The sequence below is a fragment of the Zonotrichia leucophrys genome, chromosome 1 (assembly GCF_028769735.1).
Source record: "Zonotrichia leucophrys gambelii isolate GWCS_2022_RI chromosome 1, RI_Zleu_2.0, whole genome shotgun sequence".
Lineage (NCBI taxonomy): Eukaryota > Metazoa > Chordata > Aves > Passeriformes > Passerellidae > Zonotrichia > Zonotrichia leucophrys.
Window position 1 is genome coordinate 20,256,987 of NC_088169.1, and position 22,294 is coordinate 20,279,280.

General features: G+C 38.6%; 1 protein-coding gene across 7 annotated transcripts in view; it reads left to right on the forward strand.

Moving 5' to 3' along the window:
* Positions 1-22,051, forward strand: part of ARHGAP6 (Rho GTPase activating protein 6) — a 315,428-nt gene extending 293,377 nt beyond the window's left edge. For all 7 annotated transcript variants that reach the window (XM_064708522.1, XM_064708530.1, XM_064708564.1 and 4 more), the window contains exons 7-13: positions 789-939; positions 2,170-2,318; positions 5,387-5,566; positions 9,865-9,962; positions 16,012-16,274; positions 18,184-18,264; positions 18,989-22,051. In XM_064708522.1, coding sequence (XP_064564592.1) covers positions 789-939; positions 2,170-2,318; positions 5,387-5,566; positions 9,865-9,962; positions 16,012-16,274; positions 18,184-18,264; positions 18,989-19,677 — 1,611 coding nt within the window. In that variant the 3' untranslated portion in view covers positions 19,678-22,051. The remainder of the gene's footprint in view (positions 1-788; positions 940-2,169; positions 2,319-5,386; positions 5,567-9,864; positions 9,963-16,011; positions 16,275-18,183; positions 18,265-18,988) is intronic.
* Positions 22,052-22,294: the final 243 nt, after the last annotated feature.

Consider the following 22,294-nt stretch of genomic DNA (forward strand, 5'->3'; position numbering starts at 1 on the left):
AGAAGGGCAAGTTTTTACCTTTTCATAAGATATCTTGGATTTGGAAGAGTGTTTTCATCTGCCTTTGGGAAGTGTGTTGCCTTTAATTCAAAGTGTGATGCCTTTAATACAGCATTTGTCTGAGGACCAAAGCAGGGGAAAAAATTAGCAATACCTTGTAATGAAGTTAGCTTGCTGTTTGTGAACTCTGTAATGATGATGACTTAATGACCGTAACTAAATTAGGAAGGCAGAACAAGGTGTGTGTGAAGGAATACTGTGAAGTCTTAGTGAACCTGTCTGCTTGATACCTATCTTTACATACAGTCTTAAATGACAAGAGAAATGTGAATTTGGTGGATATTAACATGATATTACTAATAATGTTTTTCTACAAAATCATAAGCGTTGTAAAATGCAGTTTTAGTCTTTCCGATTCCAGGGATAATGCAGTAACGTGATATGAGAGCCTGTCTTTTAATTTTCCTTATTTTCTCTGGTTTCTGCCTTTGCTATGAATCTTGCATTTCTGCAAAAATTATTCTTGGATATATGTTTTCATACAAGAGTGTCATATACTAGCTAGGAAAAAAAATGTATTTTATTACAGCCTGGTGCAAACTTTAAGTTATTTATTACATATTAAGCAGCAATTAGATATTAATTATGTCGTTGACGTTACCAAAGACTAGTCATGCTCAGTCTTGAAATTAAAAAGGAGTAAATCTGCTTTTCTAAAGATTTTCTGTGTTGGGATGCATTACTGGGGACAATAAATGACTGTAGTTTTCTCTCATGATGTTTTTCAGTTACGTGAAGAGTTTGACCGAGGTGTAGATGTTGTATTAGATGAAGAGCACAGCATTCATGATGTTGCTGCCTTGTTAAAGGAATTTCTGCGTGACATGCCTGACCCACTTCTCACCAGAGAGCTTTATACACCTTTCATCAACACTCTCTGTGAGCTCTACAGCATCTTGATTTATCAATTTTCAAAGGCTAATTTGTTTGAATTCTTTGATCTCTACTAATAGCCTCTTTTACTCTATTCCTTTAATGTTCTGGCCTTGATTTGCTCCAAATATTTGTTTAATACACTATAAATTATATAGTATATTTAATAACAATAATATATATATTATAATACAATATAGTGTATAAGAATATAAATAATACAGTATATTCTTTAGTATAAATTTACTGAGGTCTTGGTTTTACTTCTTGGTTTTATTCTGTAGAAGTATAATCCAGAAAACTAGAACAAGGGTTTCACTAACTATATATATTTTTGCATTTGTAAGAATGGAATTCATGTTGTCTATTAAAACCTGACCCTGTCTTTGATCCAGCAGTGCCGGGTCACAGACTCCCATTTGAATCTTTGTCTCTTAGAATTTTTAGATCTGTCTACTGACCAAAGTTCCAGCTTGGCTTGAAAAATTCAAGTTTCTTCATATTGCTTCTTTCATTCATTCTTCTTTGATGGTCCTCAAAGCCATCGTATTAAGTACTCCCAATTGTGTTGCCTAAGACCCAAGTGCAGACTCTCAGGGATTTAAAAAAAAGTTAAGTTGGACATTTCAAGCTTAAGCAGGTGCCTGGTATGGGTTCTTCAGATGCTTTCTAGCCCTCATGTCTGAGATCCTGCCTCTGTCCCACCTTTGTCACTGGCTACCATTTAGATGGTAGATGGTAATGATAGCAGTGTCCTTTATTGCTCTGGTTGCTTTCCAATCTCCTGATACTTCTGCAAGATGAAAAACTGTAAGAAAACTGATTAAAAATGTCTGAAGCATAAACCTGACTGGAATGCTTGATAGCTACTGTACATACCAGTAGCCATACCTAAATGATTGGAGTAAAGTAGAAAAGTAAGCAGAATATTTGAGTCCAGTAACAGTGATGGAGTGTAAAACATGAATTTTGCTCTCTTTCAGGATAAGAAAAATCTTATTGAAAAATCTTGTCTTGTGAGCAAAATGTTGACCAACTAAGGCAAATATCCCATAGTAGTAGTTGTTATAGTTTTGATGTTTCCTTAGAGTTTTCTCTTTTTCTTCTGATGTTGTAAGGAAAATGGTTCTTAAACAAAGCTATTCCTATACCTTCCTTTGGGTTGGGATTAGTATATTTGTTCTGCTTTTAGGTTAGCTGGAGTGATTTCTTAGAACATATTTTTTCCCCTCTTAGTATTAGAGCCAGATGAGCAGCTCAGCACCTTACAGCTTCTCATTTATCTTCTACCTCCTTGTAACTGCGATACCCTTCACCGCCTGCTGCAGTTCCTCTCCACAGTAGCTGGCCATGCAGAAGACACCAGAGACAAGGATGGCCAAGAGGTAAGTCCTGGTTGCTTGTGTCCTTTGACTTTACTGAATTCATGGTCTGAAAAGAGATCTTTAAAGCCTTGAAACATACACAATGGTGGCATATCCCTGGAAGGTGGGAGAGACTTTATCTGTTTGCCTGCACTTCTGCCATTTGTTTACAATGTTCTTAGGGCTGTGAAGGTTTAATTTTTGTATGACTTAACCAGTAAAGCATCTACCACTTGCTTTGGGAGATTCAATGTACCAGCCTTGCTGTCAAGAACGTCTATGTCATCCATCCTTCCCCTGTTGCCTTGTTTTATCCCATTATATTCTATGGGAAAAGTACTCAGAAAAGGTCAGGCAAGCAAGTATATGCTTCTTCATTTTCTGTTGTTCTCTTTTCATTCTCTGTTGTTGCTTTTTTAAATGACTTTTGGACAGAGCAGTTTGCTTCCTGGTTCTCTTAGCTTCCTTGTGGGCCCTGAGTAGTGAAAAATAAACAGAGGACAGGAACTCTATCTGTATCCTTGCAACTGACAGACCTCATCACTAGCTGGAGTCAGGGTTCATCTTTGCCCATTTTCTTTCTGACCTCCTTAACTCTTGCAGCCTGGACCAAATTCAATGGAGAGTTTGATGTGCACTCACCCCACAGAGACAAGAATGGCCCCAGCCATGGGGCTGAGCTCTAGCCCTGAGCATTTTCCTCTCTGCACCCTGTGCCCATTCATGCTGGAGAAAACCTGAAAATCCAGGCTTCCCATTTCCTACCAGGGAAGTGCTGGCACCAGTAGGCTGCTGTGTAAAAGGAGGCAACTCTGTTAAATGAATAAAATGGATATAATCTGTCAGTGCTTGACAAAAATATACTGGTTTATCTGTGGAAGGACTTCTCAGTCCTCTGAACTGCAGCTGAGACTCTTATGAAACTCCTTGAGAATTTTGTCTTCCAGATGGAAAATCCTGCTGATTTTGTCAAATTTGGATGCCTTTTGCAGTTGTCTGATTTCAACAATAATTAGCACTTTGAGACTTATTTTTGCCAAATTTCTGCCTCAAATCCTAACTTCCAGTTATTCCATCTTTACAAGTCCTAACTTCCAGTGTTGTATGTGACTTCAAGGCCCATTTCACTTTTAAATCCACTTTAAATGCTATTATTTTTGTTCTCAGCAAGGAGTTGATAAAAAACTATATCGCTGTGATGGGAAACATTTAAAAAAAGCAGCCTGTAATACTTTAGTGTGCTTAAAAACATGTATAAGCCAGCTAAGGTCATGGTCCCCCTGGTCCTGCAAAGAGTTCTCTGTTGGTTCAGGAATGCACCCAAGAGGATCTTATTGCAGGACTGGGGATGCTGCTGAGCAGAGTTCATTTGGCTCAACCATGGTACATCAGCTTTGCCACAGGTATTTTGGTAAGGCAGGTTTATGACAGTTACCTTGACAGTACTGTAAGCATCAGGAATATTACGTGCAACTGGATACCTTTTATAGATAATACAGTATTCTGCTCACAATTATTTAAGCTATTTATGAAGAATTAAGTGAATAAAGGCATTCAGGGCAAGAGAAAGTATTTTATCAGACTGTTTGCTATCACTGGAAGGAAAACAGCCAAGCTTTGGCACACAGGCCCTCTTGTTGATTTCTTTCAACAACCCTTCTCTCACAAAGATGAAGATGGATGACTAACTTTATTAAAATTGCTTATTCAGTTTATTTCGGTGGAAATGTTTACAACATTTTTTAAGGATGCCCTGAGGCTGCCCTTAAGAAAAGGCTCACTGTTTGTACAAACAGCCTGCACATGCAGATCTGGGCACAGCCTGAGGCTGCCCTGGCACACTTGAGGCCCCCTGTGCCTGTGCATCTGTGGTGGCTCAAAGCTCAGAGTTTAAAAAGCAGGTCACCTGAGAAACAGCTGGTGCTTGGTGCTGTGCAAACAAGGTTTGCTGTTCTCACAGTCCTGATGGGATGGATCTCTAAACAAAGAGCCAACATGTTTGCTATGACTGCCCATGCACCCACTTAGTACAGGTTCTTTTCAACACTACACACTGCTCCTACAAATAAAAAGCATTTTACTGTCATTTCTGTGCTGTCTATTTGAGTTCTTTGAAAAATAAACCAGATGTAGTCAGTGCAGCTTTAAAGTTTGACTAGAGTATTTGATGAATGATCAACTACAAAAAAAAAAAAAAATACTGCTTTGAAATCATCTGTTTTGTACAACTCACTTTTGAAGTTCTATTTTTACTACCTTTTTTTGGTGCCTCTTTATATCCTTTTTAAAAACTATTTGTTCAAATGACCTTTACTTTTTATTGAAGAATAGAAAGGGAAATTAATAGTCTAATCACAAATATGACAACGAAAGTATTGATGTAATAATGTATATGACATATTTTTCAGGTAATTCCTGTCTAGTCTAGTATGTATTCCTAGCCTTTTGTTTCCTCAAAATTCAGGTTACCGTTGCTCCCTTGAGCACAGGTTTATAAAAGTAGGAAAAAAGATAAAAACCCCAACAAACTAAAACAAGCCACCAAACAAGTAAACATTTGGCATGTTCTAGAAATACAGGAAAATACTCATAAAAGAAGTGAGCCTGCTCCTTAATATTCTCAACAGTTTAAACGTGGAAAAGTATCACATGTTTCAAATCATGAATGCTGCTTGAGAAAGCCGGGAGCTTTCAGCATTAGGTCCTAGGAGACAGTAACATCCTGAGATGCTGAGGTAGGAGGGAGGTTGCTCTGAGTTCAGAAGTTCGCCGCTGTTGAGCTCCCAGGGAATTAAAGGCAGAAAACATTTCCACCTTCTACTCCTCTAATCCACTTGAAAATATATCCAGAAAATCTACAGCGCTTCTTGCAGAGATGTTCAAAACAAGGTGTTACTAAAAGTTGTTCATTTTTTATTGACAAGCAGCAGGTTTTGGTTTTGATGAATGGAGCATCCACCAAATCAGGGGGGACAGAGAGTGTTTCTGTGTGGGTGTTAGGGGTATGAGTGTGTATAGATGTGTCTATATAAATATCTGTATATGTCAGGCCCTGGGAGACCCCACCTCATTTTTTTTCTCTTTTCCAGATTACTGGGAACAAAATGACATCACTTAACCTGGCCACCATCTTTGGCCCTAACTTGTTGCACAAGCAGAAATCTACAGACAAAGAATTCTCAGTTCAGAGCTCAGCTCGAGCTGAAGAGAGTACTGCTATCATAGCTGTTGTGCAAAAGATGATTGAAAACTATGAAACCCTGTTCATGGTGGGTGGATATTTCTTCATATTTCTCTTATACATTTGCAAGATAAATGCGAAAACAGCTGTTTGATAATAAAGTAGATGGAGATGAAATAAACTGTAGAAGCTGCATTAAATTAGGATCAGTAATTATTGGTAACAAAGAGTAGTCTTCAAGCAAGGAGAATGATTTGCAGTAAGTAAAAATATTAAAAATGTGTGCTTATATCTTGCTTAGAATGGTTTCTGTGCAAGTAAATGTATATTTTTTAGAATATTGTGAAAATGATGGGGTTGGCCATTCAGTTGTATACTGAGCAATGTATAGACAAGACTGAAAAGGATCTTTCACATCTCAGTTTTATAAGTCAGGAAGAAATTTTTTCTGCAGGGATTAAGACATCCTTGATTAATTTAAGGAATTACCTTCCCGACCCAAGACTTTTTTATTGGTTGGATGGACAGGAAGGACAAAACTTTCTTATTTATTAGTTGGGTAAAGGGAATAAAACATAAATCTGTGTAGTTCCTGAGTTCCCTTCAGTTCTTTAGCTGAAGCAAGCAAGTTCTTCATAAGAAGGCTGATGGCCTTGGAGTTGGACATGTTTACTTCAGATGAAGCTGAGTTAGGGCACATTTCTTATGCCTAGCAGTTACCTGAGCAGTTTATTCTGTGGCTGTATCTCATGCTCTTTTTGTGTACAAAATTGTAGGTCAGCTCAGCATGACTTGTGTCTGAGGGAGCCCTGCTCTGGGGGTAGCAGAGGCCAGTCAGACCTAGTGGTGGTCTTCATTATTCTGTATTCATTTTTGTAAAAATACACATTGTAACAAAACCAGTAGTCTTGAAGAAGTGGAAAAAACTTTGGTTGTTGTGTCGAGATTAAGCAGCACTGTATGTTACACTGAGGAGATAAGTTCCCAAAGCAGAAAGAACACTCTGGAAACCTTCAGTGCTTCAGCAAAGCTGAGTGCTGGAGACCTTGTTGGAAGATGATGAACAGCCCTGAACTGTGGGCTGATGGCCACATAGAACTGTAAATGGAAGATGTCTATCAGGTTTCAACAAGGGAGTAGAGCATGAGAAAGCAATCATGAGCCCTGCCTCAGATATCTTAGCCTCAGATGAACTTCTTTGTGGTTTTCCTGCCTTTTATTTTTATTCTTGTACCAGTGAGACACTTGCAATAGTTTTCTTTTTTGTTTTCTTTCTTTGTTTTTTTGGGTTTTTTTTAATGCTTTTTACAGCTGGGGAAAATGCTAGGTGCTATTTTTCCTTCCACCTCAGTAAAAGGAAGTGACAGAACTGCGCTCCTGTGTGAAGGTCTGCTAGCCCAGAGTGTGGATGGCCCTATCAAGTTCGAGATAATACTTGAATAAGAATACTTAATATAGTTGAAGTGTTCTTATTGTTGTTTCTCTTTAAGAACTTCTAACAGCACAGGCACAACTCAGTAACTCAGTCCATAATCCTTAAGGCATGCCTTGTGACTTTCAATGTGGAAAGGATGGGGCTAAGGTTGGACTAACCTGCATCTGGGCTCTAATTCTGATGGATTTATTCCTTCTCTTCAGTGCTTCAACTTTCTTCTGGAGGTTAAATGGAGTGTGGGAAAAAGAATTTCTTTTGTTTTCCAGAGTTGCTTTTACTGTTTATATTCGACATTTATGCTACATTAAAAAAAAAAAAAAAAAAAAAGAGAACATCTGGAGTTAAGCATTCAGCTACAACTATAACATGGTGTATTAATTCTCAGATGCTTTTGTGTTTGGTTTTTTTTTTCTTTCTGTTACTTTTATATATGGGGAGGTTATGAAACTGTGATTGGTTTCAGCATTGAAACTGGAAGAACATTTGGAACCAAACCCTAGGAAAACAAAATGTGGTGGTGGACCACAATATCAGAATGATTCTGATTTATTGGTGGATCAGAGAAGTTCTGTTTTTTGGAACAACCCAGGATATTGAGCACCATTTGTACTGAGTAACTATGATTACCATCAGTAGCATGCAAAAGTGGATTTCCTGTAGAAGATGGAATCTGGTCATTGCTTCATTGATGTCAGTGATGATAACCACTTTCATATCCAACTCTTGCCCATTTCAATGAGTCTTGGGGATGTATTAAAATTAAGGACTGTTCTTTGCCAGTCTCTGCAGCTGAATGAAAGGAAGCACAACTCAGCCACTCTTCATTTTTGACTTGGCTTTGCATGAAGAATGGCAATCAGCAGCTTGTTCATGTATTTCATCTCCTAGTGTCCAAATCCAGCCCTGCTGCAAAGAAGTGCTACAGACTGTATGAAATTTGATATTTTTGTAGTTAGAGGCTACTGTGACCTTCCTACTGTGGAGGCAGCCACACACTGCCATTCTGTGCCACATCAGTGGCCAGGGACAGCAAAAGGAGACACTTCAAGGGTTCCTCCACACTTCTGTGTGTCAACAGCTATGACTGTCATGTTGCACCAAATCCCAAAATCTCAGAATATCTGGTACTTTACTGGAGTCCTCACAACCCTGGAGCCCTCTGATATGTCCCTGTATGTTCTCCAGAGCTGTTTTTTCACCAGCTTCCTTGGCTTCCCTTCTGTCCCAGATTTCAAGTTCTCATCCATCTACTTGGGTGCAATTACCAGTGAAACAATTCAGTAATATGGTGACATCTTCCTGAGATACTGCTGTTGTAGTTCTCTATAAGTGTAAGTTTACAATTACATGCATATCAATTCTGCACTTGCCAAGTTACTGAACTAAACTGAAGAAAATTGCTGCACAGGAGAAGCCCCCAAACCCAGTAGGCACCTAGCAAGGAGACCATCAGCACAAATCTACTTGCAGATTTATTCTGGTAAAACCCCTATGAATCCGTAGAACCATTAAGTTTGGGTTTCAGAGAAGCTTTCTGTTGGAACTGAGCTTCTAGTGGAACTTTTTCAGACTTTTTGTGATGGATTTGTACTTCTTTTTAATAAGGCAAGATGTATTTTTATTTTCTGACAAAATTCTCTCAGTAGTTTCTTAGAAAGTTATTTGATAAAAAGCTGAGTAGAAAGATACAGACAAAAATGTGTGGATTTTCTTGTTACCATGAAACTCTTATGTGGAGTTTCTTCTAGTGTACAGAGAAGCTGTCTAAATGGAGAAGTTACAGTACACCAGGTTTCTAAAAATTATATTCCTATAAAAAAAATTGTTTAAAGACCAGTGTATCAGTGACCATCAGTAAGATATTTTTCCAGTTCAGAGACTGAAAACAATATTAAAAAAATGAGTATGTGGTTACACAAGTTTTTCATAGAGATTTTGGATCAGTTTGAATTAAATTATGCATATCTTTATTTATTTTCTAATTATTTCCTTATTTTAAGAAATATGCCTTTTATGTAACTAGACTCCTTAAATACTTTCCAAAATGGGATATTCCTCTGGGGAACATGTTAGTAATGCTATTCCTATTTCCCAGGAAATATCAGGGAGAACAAATGGTCCATGAAGTGTGACTTGAAGCTCAAGAGATTCAGGCTCTGACAGATTACATCCAGAAACATATATTGCCCAGCTGATGACCCCTTGCTGAGATTGTCTTGCACTGACTTTCACGTGTCATGAGTGAACCTGGGCTGTTCTTGGATGGTTTCATCTGTTCCAGTGTTTTGAAGTTTGTGTTGAGCATTCTGCTGTAATGCAGACAAAGCAGACAAATCCTTACTTGAAGATTGATAAGAGTCATGTAAAGTGCAGTTGGAAACACAAAGTTTACTTGTGCAGATTTTGGGGTGCCATTTCTGCTACTTGCCCAGGAGATGTTGCTGTATCCCGCAGCATCTGAAGCTGTCAAGGGTGTTGAAGGTTCATGCCCATACAAAGTGCAAAGAGAAAGCACATCAAAAGGCCAAACTCCAAAGAAGGTGACACAAATTCTGACTGAGCCTGTTGGTCAGAGTGGCTGGAGAGGCAGAGATGGAGATTGGTAAATGTCCTCAGATCTTTGAAGAGTGGTGTAAAGTAAATACCTTAAACGGGAGCTTTTGAGATCGTGATACCTAAGTGATCCCACTGTTATTTCCAGATATAATTACCAACTGGACGCCTACCAGTTATTCAACAGTAATCAGCATTGAACATTGTACAAAGTGATCTTCAGTCCTACTTCATCTGTTCTTACATGAAATTTCTCTTTTAAGTGAAAGCTTCTGAATATTTTATATACTTTCTGTAAATGTACTTGTACTTGTTCATTTAGATTAAGCATAGCACCAAAATTTATGTATATGAAAGGATATTAACCTCCAACTAAGTATTCTTTTATGTCTTCATAGGTTTCCCCTGATTTACAGAATGAAGTGCTTATTAGCTTATTAGAGACTGACCCAGATGTTGTAGACTATTTGCTGAGGAGGAAAGCTTCCCAGTCATCGTGAGTAATCTGTTTTTTCATCATCCCTTTTTCTTCTGGGAATTTCTATCTCCCACTGGAAGTGTCCAAAAGGCTCTAGTTTTCCACAGCTCTTCTGCACTGTCTACAGTGGAGTAGAAATATCCTCCCTATTACACAGACTCTGCCAAAGAAATTCTGACTCTTGTACAGCATTTTCTAAAGACAAAACTTGTTTCCCTGATTCAGAGGAAAGATTGTGTTCTGCTGCAGAGAACAGAATGACATGTACATAAAAATATTCAGTGCACTATTATCTGACAGGATGTTTTTTAGTCATCTGCTGATTTGTGTCTTGGGTTTATTGTAGTCTTCAGTAACAGGAAGCATGTATTCCACTATCCTTGAAACACACCCTAGAGTGCCTTAACACCATCACGGCGAGCTGCTTGACCACTCTGTCATTCTTTTCCTATCCTATACATGTAGGACATTGTGAACAAGCCAACTGCCACAACAGCAGCCCTATGGAGACTTTGGATATTATTTAATTGTATGCTTTGTGAAGGATCTTAAGAGAAAAAAAATCACACTGGTCACTATAGCAGTTATGATACATAACATATTCTTGTGTATGGTGTACATTTACCTGCACCCTTGTGCCTTAATGCTGTGAGTTTGTACATTCAGATTAACAGTATTCCTGGCTTTCTTATGGGACCACACACTCATTGTCTTTATTCTAGTGAATCCCAATATGGCAGATCACAAAATTTGATAGAATTGCTTTAAGTAATTTTTAAGAGGGTTTGTAGACTCTAAACTCTCTGGGACATATTGGACTTTGTCTTCCTGTGTTTGTGGAAAGTGCCTAGTGCATTCAGAATATAATTAAAATTGAATTTGTATAGTCAGCTATGATTTTTTTTCTCTCCCTCTTAACATTTTATATTTGGAGGTAATGTAATGGTGTGCCTGGCTTCAAAGGGAAAGGTATACAAGAAATAGTTTAACTAACACCTTCAGGAACAAGCTTTCTTTAACTACAACATTTGGAAACAAAAATATGTGCAGTATATATTGAGTTGTAAAGAATTTTATTCGTTTCCTAACTTAACCACATGAAGTAGAAAATTATCACAGATCATCTGATTTGGGGTAATTTTCTTAGTGTGAAGTAATTTCAGCTAGTTTGTCTGACTGACAAGTAATCATGTGTATATTTAGATCACAGTAAGTGCAGGATAGTTAGAGGTACATAAACTGTCTTTTAGACTTGTTTCACATTTGCCAGAAGCCAAGACTACAATTAGGACAGACACTACAAATCATATGACATAAGGTAGTGTGTTGAGATTGCTTCCTTTCAGTCCTTAGTTTGGAATGATCAGATGATTTCTAACTCAAGCTAACAAAAACTTCATGCAGGATTTCACTGTCTGTATAACAAAAAGACATCAAATTGTATCTCACATGTGACTACACATACCAATTGTGCATAAGTTAGTCACAAATCATTGTGGATGCAACAGGTAATTGTTAGATCCTGATTCCTTAATTGACTTTTCCTTGAAGTTCCTTACTCTTAGCCAGCATGCACACCTGCAGGAAAAAATGCAGCTTTTGTGAAAAGCTGGTCACAACTGACAAAAGGCATTTTGTAAGGACATGTTCTGAAGCCAAATAGGAGCATATAGCTACAGTTGTACTAATTTACTGTGTTGTCAGTAATGGGCAGATGAAATATCACTGAGATAGGAAAAAATTACTGTCATTTTTTTTCTACTTTGCTGTCATGTAAGTGATTTACTTTTAGTGTTAATATGTTTTCACTGTGGTTGCAACTTCTTGGTTAAAATATTCCAGGCAATTAGAGAGAATGTTGCTTAGTGTTATTGCTAGGAGTGTGATGCTCTTAAGAGATTAATGTATTTCACAACATAATCTCAATTTTGAGGCTACAAATGTGTTGCTTATTTTTTCCTATAAGAAATGTGAGACAGCAGACTACAAGGAGATGTTTGTCTTGATTTCATAAAAATGAGCCTCCAAAATATACCTTTCTTATTGGAAATTGCCTGGTCACATACTCAAAATACAAATGTGGATCTGTGGACAAAAAAGTTTATATATTCTTGAGACAGTCTTCATCAGAAAAGCTAGTTGACTGCATAAGTATAGAATCAACTTTGAGACTTTAATGTCACATTAATTGCTTTGAAGGTCCTGTTCTGCAATTGCCCTCACATTTCTGCTCTTGCTGTCATTATAAATGCTTCCTTGGCTCTGATCTAACACAGAAAACACAATCTCTTTTCCTCCCCAGAGGAGGACAAACCACATGTTCCTCATCTTTCAGTTCCCTTAAGAGCTAAGCATTGTGAACAGTGTGTCAGGGAATTTATGGAAGTTGTTCATGATAAAGTGCTAATTACAAATGGCAATTACAATTGTGAAGTGTGCTTTTGTGGGTGACTTCCCAATTTTTTGTATGTTGGCTTGATGACAATGGAATTTGGGTTTACAGCTGTGAGATGAAGCATCTTTAAACTAACAAAAAATAAAATCTATTTCTTATGGTTATTTAATGCTTATCATGGTTAGTAGTCCTTTCAGAGTAAATAAGTTGCAAAGTTACAGCAGTTTTGGATGTTTTTGGATTATGATAATGAGTTTCAATCCATCCTGATCTGTGACACAAAAATGAAGCCATACAACAGGTCATGCAGTATGTGTAAATGCAGTTTTTAAAGCTGCAGAGGCTCCTTGAAACAGAGTCCTTTACCCTGTTACAGCAGCAACCTCATCACAATCCCACAGTAATCTGCCTTGTTGGTAGCACCTGTGTTACTCAAATATGTGTGGAAATAAGTACTGTGTGGTGCCAAGCCATCTCACTCCATATGATTTGTCTCTTGAAGTTGGAATTGTTTTCCCATTCAGAAGCTTTAAGTTATAACAGAAAAGTGTTTCTGCCAGAAACAGAAAGGGATTTCCTATTTTGATAACCTTGATGCTAGTGGAAAAGTAAGAATATCCTCAGTAGAAGCAATTATTGTGATTAACACATTTCCAGTTCACCCATGCAGCTGGACTCTGGTGGACAACATCAATTCATAGAAAGATGCCTGTTGTTTTGGAATCTGAAATTGTATTTTTAAATTCATGTGGCATAGGTTTCTTCTGCTGCTTTCAAATCTTTCCATTGGTACTTAGCCACTTTTAAAACCTTTTCCTTAACATACTTCATAGTCCCCGAAAAATACTTTACCTGCCTTCCCATTCCTCACATTTGATTGCACATAATCATCTATTATTCCTTGTGGGGACAATTATCTACCCTTCCTCATATATTGCATATTGAGGAGTGGGTATCTTACACAGTATTTATGTTTGCCTTCCAATTTAGTTTCTCCCTGGTGAGTGGGTAGAGAATCTCACTGTCCAAGGGAAGAATTTTGAATTGTAGCAAACATCCATTTGCTAATGAACTCAAACAGTAAAGCAAACAGGTGCAAAACTTTCATTTTAAGGGATTTGTGAGAATTCTTTCTTTGTTTGCAAAGAAGCAAACCAAAGTCTTCTTGCAAGTTGTTGTATTTTGTTTGTGAAGCAAACCTGCAAATGTGTGAGTTCAATTTCCTGCTTTTAAGTATTTAATCCATTTTGATGGTCTCTTGTAGTAAGATTGACAGAGTCCACTGCAGTTCCTTTGATTTTTAAAGCTATTTTGCCTGAACAAATTTGAAAGTGATACTATATATGTATATTAAAAATAGTATGGACTTACCAGCCAAAACTGTAAATCAGTTTAGAAACTTGAATGTTTGAATCTTTCCAAAGACTTGAAAGTTTCCATTCAGGTAAATTTTTAGCAGGAGCTCTGTCTTGAGAAGAGGTAGACTATAACAGATCATTCAAGGTAAGACATGAAATCAGTGTGTCACAAAACTCAAGTTTATGTTCCCACATTCTTTCATTTCCATTTCCCTTATTCCTTGTGTTACCTTGCCATGGCTAAGTGCTGGTTTACCTCTGTCTTTACCCTGTGCAGCAGGATTTTGATGCTGCAAACACTTACATGCAATAAACCTTACTGTTTGGATGACATTCAGTCTAGAAGGCTGGAAAAAAGGAAACTTGCAGATACCAACATTTCTCCCCTTTTCTAAGTTCTTCTACTTCCTTCTCCCCTTTTCTAAGTTCTTCTTAGTCCTTCTAGTTCTTCTGAAAATCCCAAGACATTGCTTAAATCTCATATCACTGCACAAGGGGTTTTAGGACTTAGGACAGAAAGAAAGAAGCAAGTTGCAAGAAATGAGAAAAAAAGGTTTGTGATAGAATTATACATACTTACAAAACTATAGTTCCTCAGTGTGTGTCTGTTTATAGATTAATTTACATTGGATTTATGTTCAGATAAGAAATTTAGTTGAGAAGTTATATAATTGAGGTTTTATTTTTTTTTAATGGCTCCTCAGCATTACCATGCTTCTCTGGGAAGCTTGTGACAGAGCAACTTTGCCAAATGGCAGCTCTGCTTTTTGGGCTTGCCTGAGTTTAACTCCAGTGATGGTTTTGTCACTGAGAGTTGCTGAGGAGTAACATTATTTAATTAGTTACCAGCACATTATGATTGCTTTCATACTAGAAAAGAAAAAAGGAATATTGAATAACATAGTAATCATGCTGCTGATTGTATATATTTTATTTTTTGGGACATGTGATATGTAAATCAGCCAGGGAAAAAACAACAGCTTGAAAGTGGTGTTAAGTTTTGTCATTATTTTTGTATTAATATTTATTGTCCTGTGGTTTGCTTTGTGTTTTTTTTATTTTCTTTCCTCAGTTTTATTTTATTTGTCTGGAAAGAGAGCTGCTGTTCCATAATGAGAAATGAGTTTTGGCTTCTCACTACATTCAAGCTGTCTTTGGATTTGACTGTGAAAAGGACTGACCATTTTCAGACATTTAGAGGAATGAGCCTCTGTTGTATCATATGAAATTAGAACAGATATTAATGAGAGGTCGCTTAAAGAAGTGTTTGACTTAAGCAAAAAATAAGCATCTACAAAACAGAGGTGCAGAGAAATGAAAAATGAGTAATAGAAATATGAGTTAGCAAGGAACAACAGGGAAAAAAAATTATGTTTATTTACAGAGTAGTTCTGCATGTTCTTTGTGGATATTCAGTGACTCACAGCCTGCCTCCTACCTGCATGGCAAACTGTGACAGTTCAAGAAATCTCCATCAATGTTCCCAGCACATTTCAAAAATTAGTTGTCTCTCTGACCTTTGGCTGTACTTAGGTGGGAGTTGTGTTTGCCGTTTCTTGGCAGAAGTAAAGGCAGTTCGTGTTGTTGGGGGTGTGAAGGTGAAAAGGTAAAAGAAGTTGTAGAAGGTATCAGTGGAACCAGTTGTTTGATGCCCCAGCCATAAGTACAGTAAATACATCTGTTTGTCCCCTGTAGAACATTTACCTTCTTATGTCTCTAGAAGAGGATCATTCTTGTAGTTTGACAGGCAAGCTGAGTGCTTGATTTCTCTCTGGAAAACTTCAGAATACAAAAATTTGTTTTAGCACACTGCTTAGCATCAAACTAATCTTCCCTATCACGCCTTCAGTTTTATTGTTGCCACAAGCTGCATTGTCAAGGTAACATAAGGAGTTTATTAACTGCTTAGTTTCCTCTGGTTTACTGTACAGTTGTGTGGGGTTTTGTTGTTTTCTTTCTTGACAGCAACATCTTTTGATTTTGAGTGGCCTCTGCTGGCCACATCATGGCAAAAGTTTTACTCATGGAAAATCCACCTCAATAAGTGTTTCTGAAGTGTTTTCATTTCAGCAGCTGTGACCATTCTCATGTGTTTGATTTTATCTGTATGATCATAGAATCATAGGATGGTTGGGTTGGAAGGGACCTTAAAAGTACCCTAGATCAACACCCCCTGCTGTGGGCAGGAACACCTTTCACTAGACCAGATTGTTCAGAGCCCCTTCCATCCCGGCCTTGATGCCAAACTGCACCTGTAACTGTGAACATGAAGCATTCTTTTATTAACAATAGTTTGTTCATCACAATTTCTCAGGAGCCCTGAGATGCTGCGGTCGGAAGGTTCCTACTCCACAGGAGAAAGACATTCTTCCACAGACTCCAACAAAGCTTCCAGTGGTGATATCTCCCCTTATGACAACAACTCCCCGGTGCTGTCCGAGCGCTCGCTGGTGGCAATGCCAGAAGAAGTTGCCCACAGCCCAGATAAGCTGTACAAGGTACCTGAGCAGTACACGCTGGTTGGACACTTGCAAACTAAGACAAAGGAGAATTCTTCTGCATCACAGGCTGAAAAAGGTATGGTGCATCCTGCTTGTGCTCCTCCTCCTCCTCAGTGACTGATGGACACTCCTGAAATAATTGAAAAGGGCCAGATTTGTATTATCAGCAACCAGGATTTGAGGAGCAATAGCGTAAATAGCCTTATAAAAAAAATGACAGACCAATATAATTTTTTTTTGGGTTGAGCCCAAGGGATCTGTGCTGAGTCCTTCTCATTCATTCAGCCATCAGTCAGGGATGCTCATGGTATGGCACTTCTCAAAACTTGGCGATATTAATTAGGAAAATAGAACTATATATGTCCAGTCTAGTCCTGATCCATGGGACTGTAATACCTGCAAGGTTTATGGTTCAGGCTTTGGGAAAAAACTGAGATTTTAAGATTTCCAGTTGTAAAGAATGACCTCAACACCATGTCGTTGGAAAACATAGCTGAGCTGCACAGCTTTACATCTGCAACCAATTACACACTGAGCAATACTAGTGCAGGGATCCATTATTCCCATAGCTACCTGTGGAGTGAATACCTGAGTGATTTCTTTGGTAAAGAACTGTGGTTTAAACTAATAGCTCATCAGCACTTCAAGATGCTTTTCCTTTAAATATATATATATTAAAAAATTGTCATCCATGAAATTTATACTTAGTGAGCCAAACTTTGAGACCTTTCAATGCGTAGGGATGCATATAACTGTTTGGTGGTATTTTTAAAACCTCCTAATTTCAGATGTACTGCCTAGGCATTTAATTCCCTTTGGACTTAATGGGATTTAGACTAATATCTCAATTATATGCTTTATAAATGCCAACTGGAATTTATCTTCTGTATTCAAAATCTAAATCTCTGAAGAGGTTTAAGAATTTGGTCAGATTTCTATTAAGTTATGAATAGGAAATTACATTAAGTTTTATTGTATTAACCATCTTTTGGATTTTAATATGCATCACAATGATACTGGACCAGGACAAATTAGGAAGTTCCTCATTGAATCTTTGTTCTATGGCTGCATTTCTGGGTAAGAGTGGCAGCTTCCTTGGGCTGATAGAACATGCCTTATGGTGACCCCTGGGGCTGCCTGAGGGAGCTTTGCCAGAAACCACCTTTTGTGGACCAAATTCCCCTGTTCTTTTGCAGTTTCTCTGACTGCAGTAAGGCAGAGGACTTGAGAACTCAGCAAACTCAGGCACCCTGCCCATACAGAGCTCGCTGAATCCATTGCAGGGTCTGTTCTTGAAGCAAGTAGCTGTGAGCAAATACATAGAATCATAAAATGTCAAGGGGTTGGAATGGACCCCAAAGATGATCAGTTCCAACCCCCCCCTACCATGGGCAGGGACACCTCCCATTAAGTCAGATTGCTCAAGGCCTTAACCAGCCTAGCCTTGGACACTGCCAGGCTTGGGGCATCCAAAGCCTTCCTAGGCAACCTTTTCCAGTGCCTCACCAACCTCACAGTAAAAAAATTCTTCCTAGTATCTAACCTGAATTTCCCCACTCTCAAATTGCACCCATTACTCCTTGCCCTGTCACTAGTTCCTGATGGAGAGTCCCTTATTGGCTTCCCTGTCGGCCATGTTCAGATACTGGAAGGCTGTTACAAGGTCTCCATGCTATTTTCTCCAGGCTGAACAGCCCCAATTTTCTCAGCCTGTTTGTAGACAAGGTACTCCAGTCCTCTTACCAGCTTTATAGCTCTCCTCTGGATTTTTTCCTGCACTTCCATGTCCTTATGTTGGCATCACCAGAGCTGTACACAGTACTCCAGGCGGGGTCTCACATATGAGGTGCTTGTGTTAGGTACACAGTGAAGGTGCCACTGGATGTTAATGACTCTGATGCATAACTGTTCTACTTGTATATTTCTAAATAATGTCTTGAAGATGATTGACTAATCATCTTTTGCCTGCTCTTACTGCTGTTCAGATGTTTCTGAAGATCATTTTGATATCTGGGGTACTTGGCATTCAACGCTGAAAAGTGGCTGCAAAGATCCAGTAATCACAGGTCAGTAATTTTAAAGCCCAAATCTAACAAAGAATAAACCAATTTCTTGTTGTCAAGAAATCACAGTGAAACCAGTAGAATTCACATTGTCCATAGCTGGACTTCTAAAAGGTGACTCTAAAGTAGAATACAGAGGAACACAGTGGTTATACTTCTCTGTATTCAGTGAAATGCAGAAAACAGCAACATTTCAAACTGTCAAATATAATTTTAAAAGTTATTTTAAAATTGCTTCAAGAAATAGTTTTAAATTATTATGTTTCTATGAATCATAGAACTATAAAGTGATAAGAGTTGGAAGAGACCTTAAAGATAATCTAATCCTAACCCTCTTCCCTTGAGCAGGGACACTTCCAACTAAACTGGTTTGTTCAAGGCCTTATCCAGCCTGACCTTGAACACTCATTGGGGCATCCCCAGTCTCTCTGAGCAACCTGTTCCAGTGTTTAACCACCTTGACAGTAAAAATTTCTCCCTCATATCTAACCTGAATTTCCCCTCTTTCAATCTGTACGCATTACTCCTTGTGCTATCACTACGGTTCCTGATGAAGAGTCCCTCTCTGGTTTCCCTGTCAGCCCCCTCCAGATACTGAAAGGTGCTATGAGGTTTCTGGGCAATCTTCTCCTCTACCATGTAGTCCAAGGAAAAAGCAGTAGTAAGTTGTTAAATGCCCCAGGAATGGCTCTGCAGGCTCATGTTGTGTTTCTGCCCCCACGCCCAGGTTCTTACGGGAACATTTACGAGAGCAGCTCGCTGCGGCCCGGACAGTGCTCCCTGTCCCAGGGGAACCTGGCCACGTGCTCCCCTCGCTGGCAGGGCAGCTCCTCGGACCTGGCCGGCGGCCGGCAGGCGATGCGGAGGAGCCAGACCACGGCCGCCATTGCCGAGTGCCAGCTCCATCCCGCGGCGTCCCGGCCGTGCAGTGACCCCCGCAGGGACGGCGGCTGCAGGAGCTCAGGGCTGTCCCACTCCCGGTCGGAGCAGCGCTTGACTTTGAGCAGCGTGGAGGACCTCAGCGAGCGCGACTCAAGCGCGGGCTGTTTGCAAAGCACAGCCAAGCCCTCCTACAGGAAAGAGCGGCCACCACCCCCTTACCCAGGCCCAGCAAAAACCAGCTCGAGTGTTTCCTCAACGCTGCACTCTTTTTGGAGACTTCAACGCCCAGAAAAGAGTTCGGGGCCGAGAGCAGCTGGAGGGACACCAGGCAGAGCCCCTGAGCAGGCCACCCCCAGGCAGGAGCAGCCGGCCCCGCACACGCCAGCGGGTCACAGCTGTCCCACAGCCCCTCACAGCCACAACAGTACAAGTGCTTCAGAGGCGGACTGGAATGAGTGGCAAAGGGAGAGGTGGCAGATCTGGGAGCTGTTATCAGCTGATAACCCTGATGCCCTCCCAGAAACCCTTGTATGATCTGACTCTGTGGAACTGCCACTTTTACCCGTGCCTCCGTCTCATAGGAAAACAACGGGGACATTGGAAAATGGGGGAGGCCTGTTTGTTTTATACCAACTCAATTGCATATACTTTTTTAAAACTTCGTTCACTTTAATTTCTCAACAGCACTGTCAAGCAGTTAATTTGCAACTACAGCATTTTCCTGTTTTTCAGCAAGCTTTTGAGAAAAAACAAGGTGAAAACTTAAGTGTAATAACTCTGTATTCATATGCTGTGTATAAGATAAAACTGTTGCTTTGATGTTGCTAAAAATGTATTTATATATCTGCAGTTTTGATGATTGTATATTCTGTAATGGGTATTGTATGATAATCATGTTATGTTTTCATATACAGATGTCAATCAATCGTTACTGCTTTTTTAAAAAATCACTGCACTTACATTACCATGATATGCATTGGAATTCTATAGAAAGTGCACAAGCTGGTTTCTGTGCTTATATATATATATTATATTAAAAAAAAAAGCTGTTAAGGGGTAAAGTTGTACTTCTTTTCACTGCCTTTTGAAAAACACTAAAATAAAGTGAAACATGAAAAGCCATATATTTTATAAGGGTAGTAGTGAGCTTAGAGGGGGAAATACAAATTATTTTTTTCTTATACATGTATTTGCAAAAAACTTTAAAATTTGATACAAGATTATAAAAGTATTTTTTTAGGTTCTGATAGGAAGCAGCTCAGAGAATCTAAGAACAACATTGTGCCTAAACCAATGAACTATGTAGTGCAAAGTCTGCCCTCCCATTCCAAAGGAAAACCAATGTTATATATGCAGGATATAATATATATATTTATAAATGTGTGGTTTTATGTATTGTTTTAAAACAATAAACTGGAATCCAAATTTTAGAAAACCAAACCTAATAAATTGAGATGTGTAACACTGAGAAAGAATATGGCTTTTCCTTTGAAATATCAAAGCTCCAGTGTTAAGAAAGCTAGAGAAAAGCAAAAAATGCAGACAGACACATTAAAGGGAGTGAAGTAGAATTTCAGGAATGAACATGACATTTGGAGAAGCTCACAACTGTGTTTCCATGAAATTTGTGCCAAAGTCGGGGTCAGTCCCACTGCCTCAGTAGCTGTGTGTTGTGTTGTTTTAAACGTTGCTGTTCTGTTCACGTTGTTTTTCAGCAGCAGAGCCACCTGTGGGCAGCGGGTGGCAATGTACTCCAGCGTTCCAGAGAAATTCCTTCTTGGCACTCCACAAGGGAAAGTGTATCATAGCAAAATAATTTCATAAAACATATTAGTCATAATTTTAATGAAGTTGAAGACTTACTCAGTGATGTTGTCTAAGTTCTATCTTGTATCATACTGATGGAATAAAAAGCTGAGTAAAACAATGAGCATATTTTTGCTCCCTTTTTTTTGAAGGTTTAAGGATATTGATGTGTTTTTATTGCATTCTTAAGTGTCTGTATAAAAAACATCTAAGAGGAGCTTAAGGGCCACCTTCAAATGCAACTTAAATATACAAGATTCAAAGTTTTAATTTGGTTTGAGGCTTAAAATCCATCATATAAAGAGTCCTTCCCTTCAGATCTCCATTTCTCATTGTATCTCTATTTTCCCAGTAAAGTTATAAGATAAAAGCACAAAGCCAAGTAGACAGGGGCAGAATTTGGCCTTTTGACTGTTGTAGCTCTTTTTATGCAGAATAAATAAAATTCTCTTCTCGTAGTTGCAAAGCTTTTCCAAATATTATTATGGTATGAGATTTGACAGGAAAAGGTTCACGTGTGTCCCTTTGTTGCAGCAGCTCTGTGTCAATTTATTCCAAAAAAAAAAGGCAGTCCACCCCAAATTAAAATGATTGTGGAATATAAAGACAGACAAAAATGAGCTCTTACAATCTTCACTATTTGATCTTGCCTCAATATTATTCCAGGCTTGATACAGATTTGTACAGAGAATTAGCTCCCAGGTAGTCAAAACCCAGTCATAGTGTAAGTCTTACTGCAGAAGATACTGTATTTACTAGATGTCCATCTCTTCATTTTAAACCCTTCTAAATACAGGAGCACCTGCACCCTTTCTAGTGAAAGATGTCTGAGGATTATTCAGCCTCATGAAGAGATTGCTTTTTTCCACTTCCTCTCATTGTATGTATTTGTATATATATATATATATATATATCTGTGTATTGCCATCTACATAGAGTTTATGCAACAAAAGATGAAAACAAAAGACAAGACCACTGCTGGAGGACAGCCTTGTGTGCACACATTTCAACAGATTGTCATGTGGAAGAGAAAAGACACAAAATAAATTCCAATAAATTAAAGTAACACTTGGCAAGACTATATAATTTCTGTAATTCTCATTTGAACAGGGCAGAGCAGAATTATCATGAGCAGGTTAAGAATGTACTTTTCAGTTGTAAGTCTTTCCAGGCTGAAATCAATGACATAATTTGTATGCCTTTTTTTTTTCTTTAATATATATTTTGTAAGAAAGGTAACCATAAAATCTTGTTTCTAGTTTTATTTTGGGTGATAAATCTGTGTGGGATATCCCATTTTAGATCTCTAAATGATCCTGTGCTCTTGAATACACATGCTCTTGAA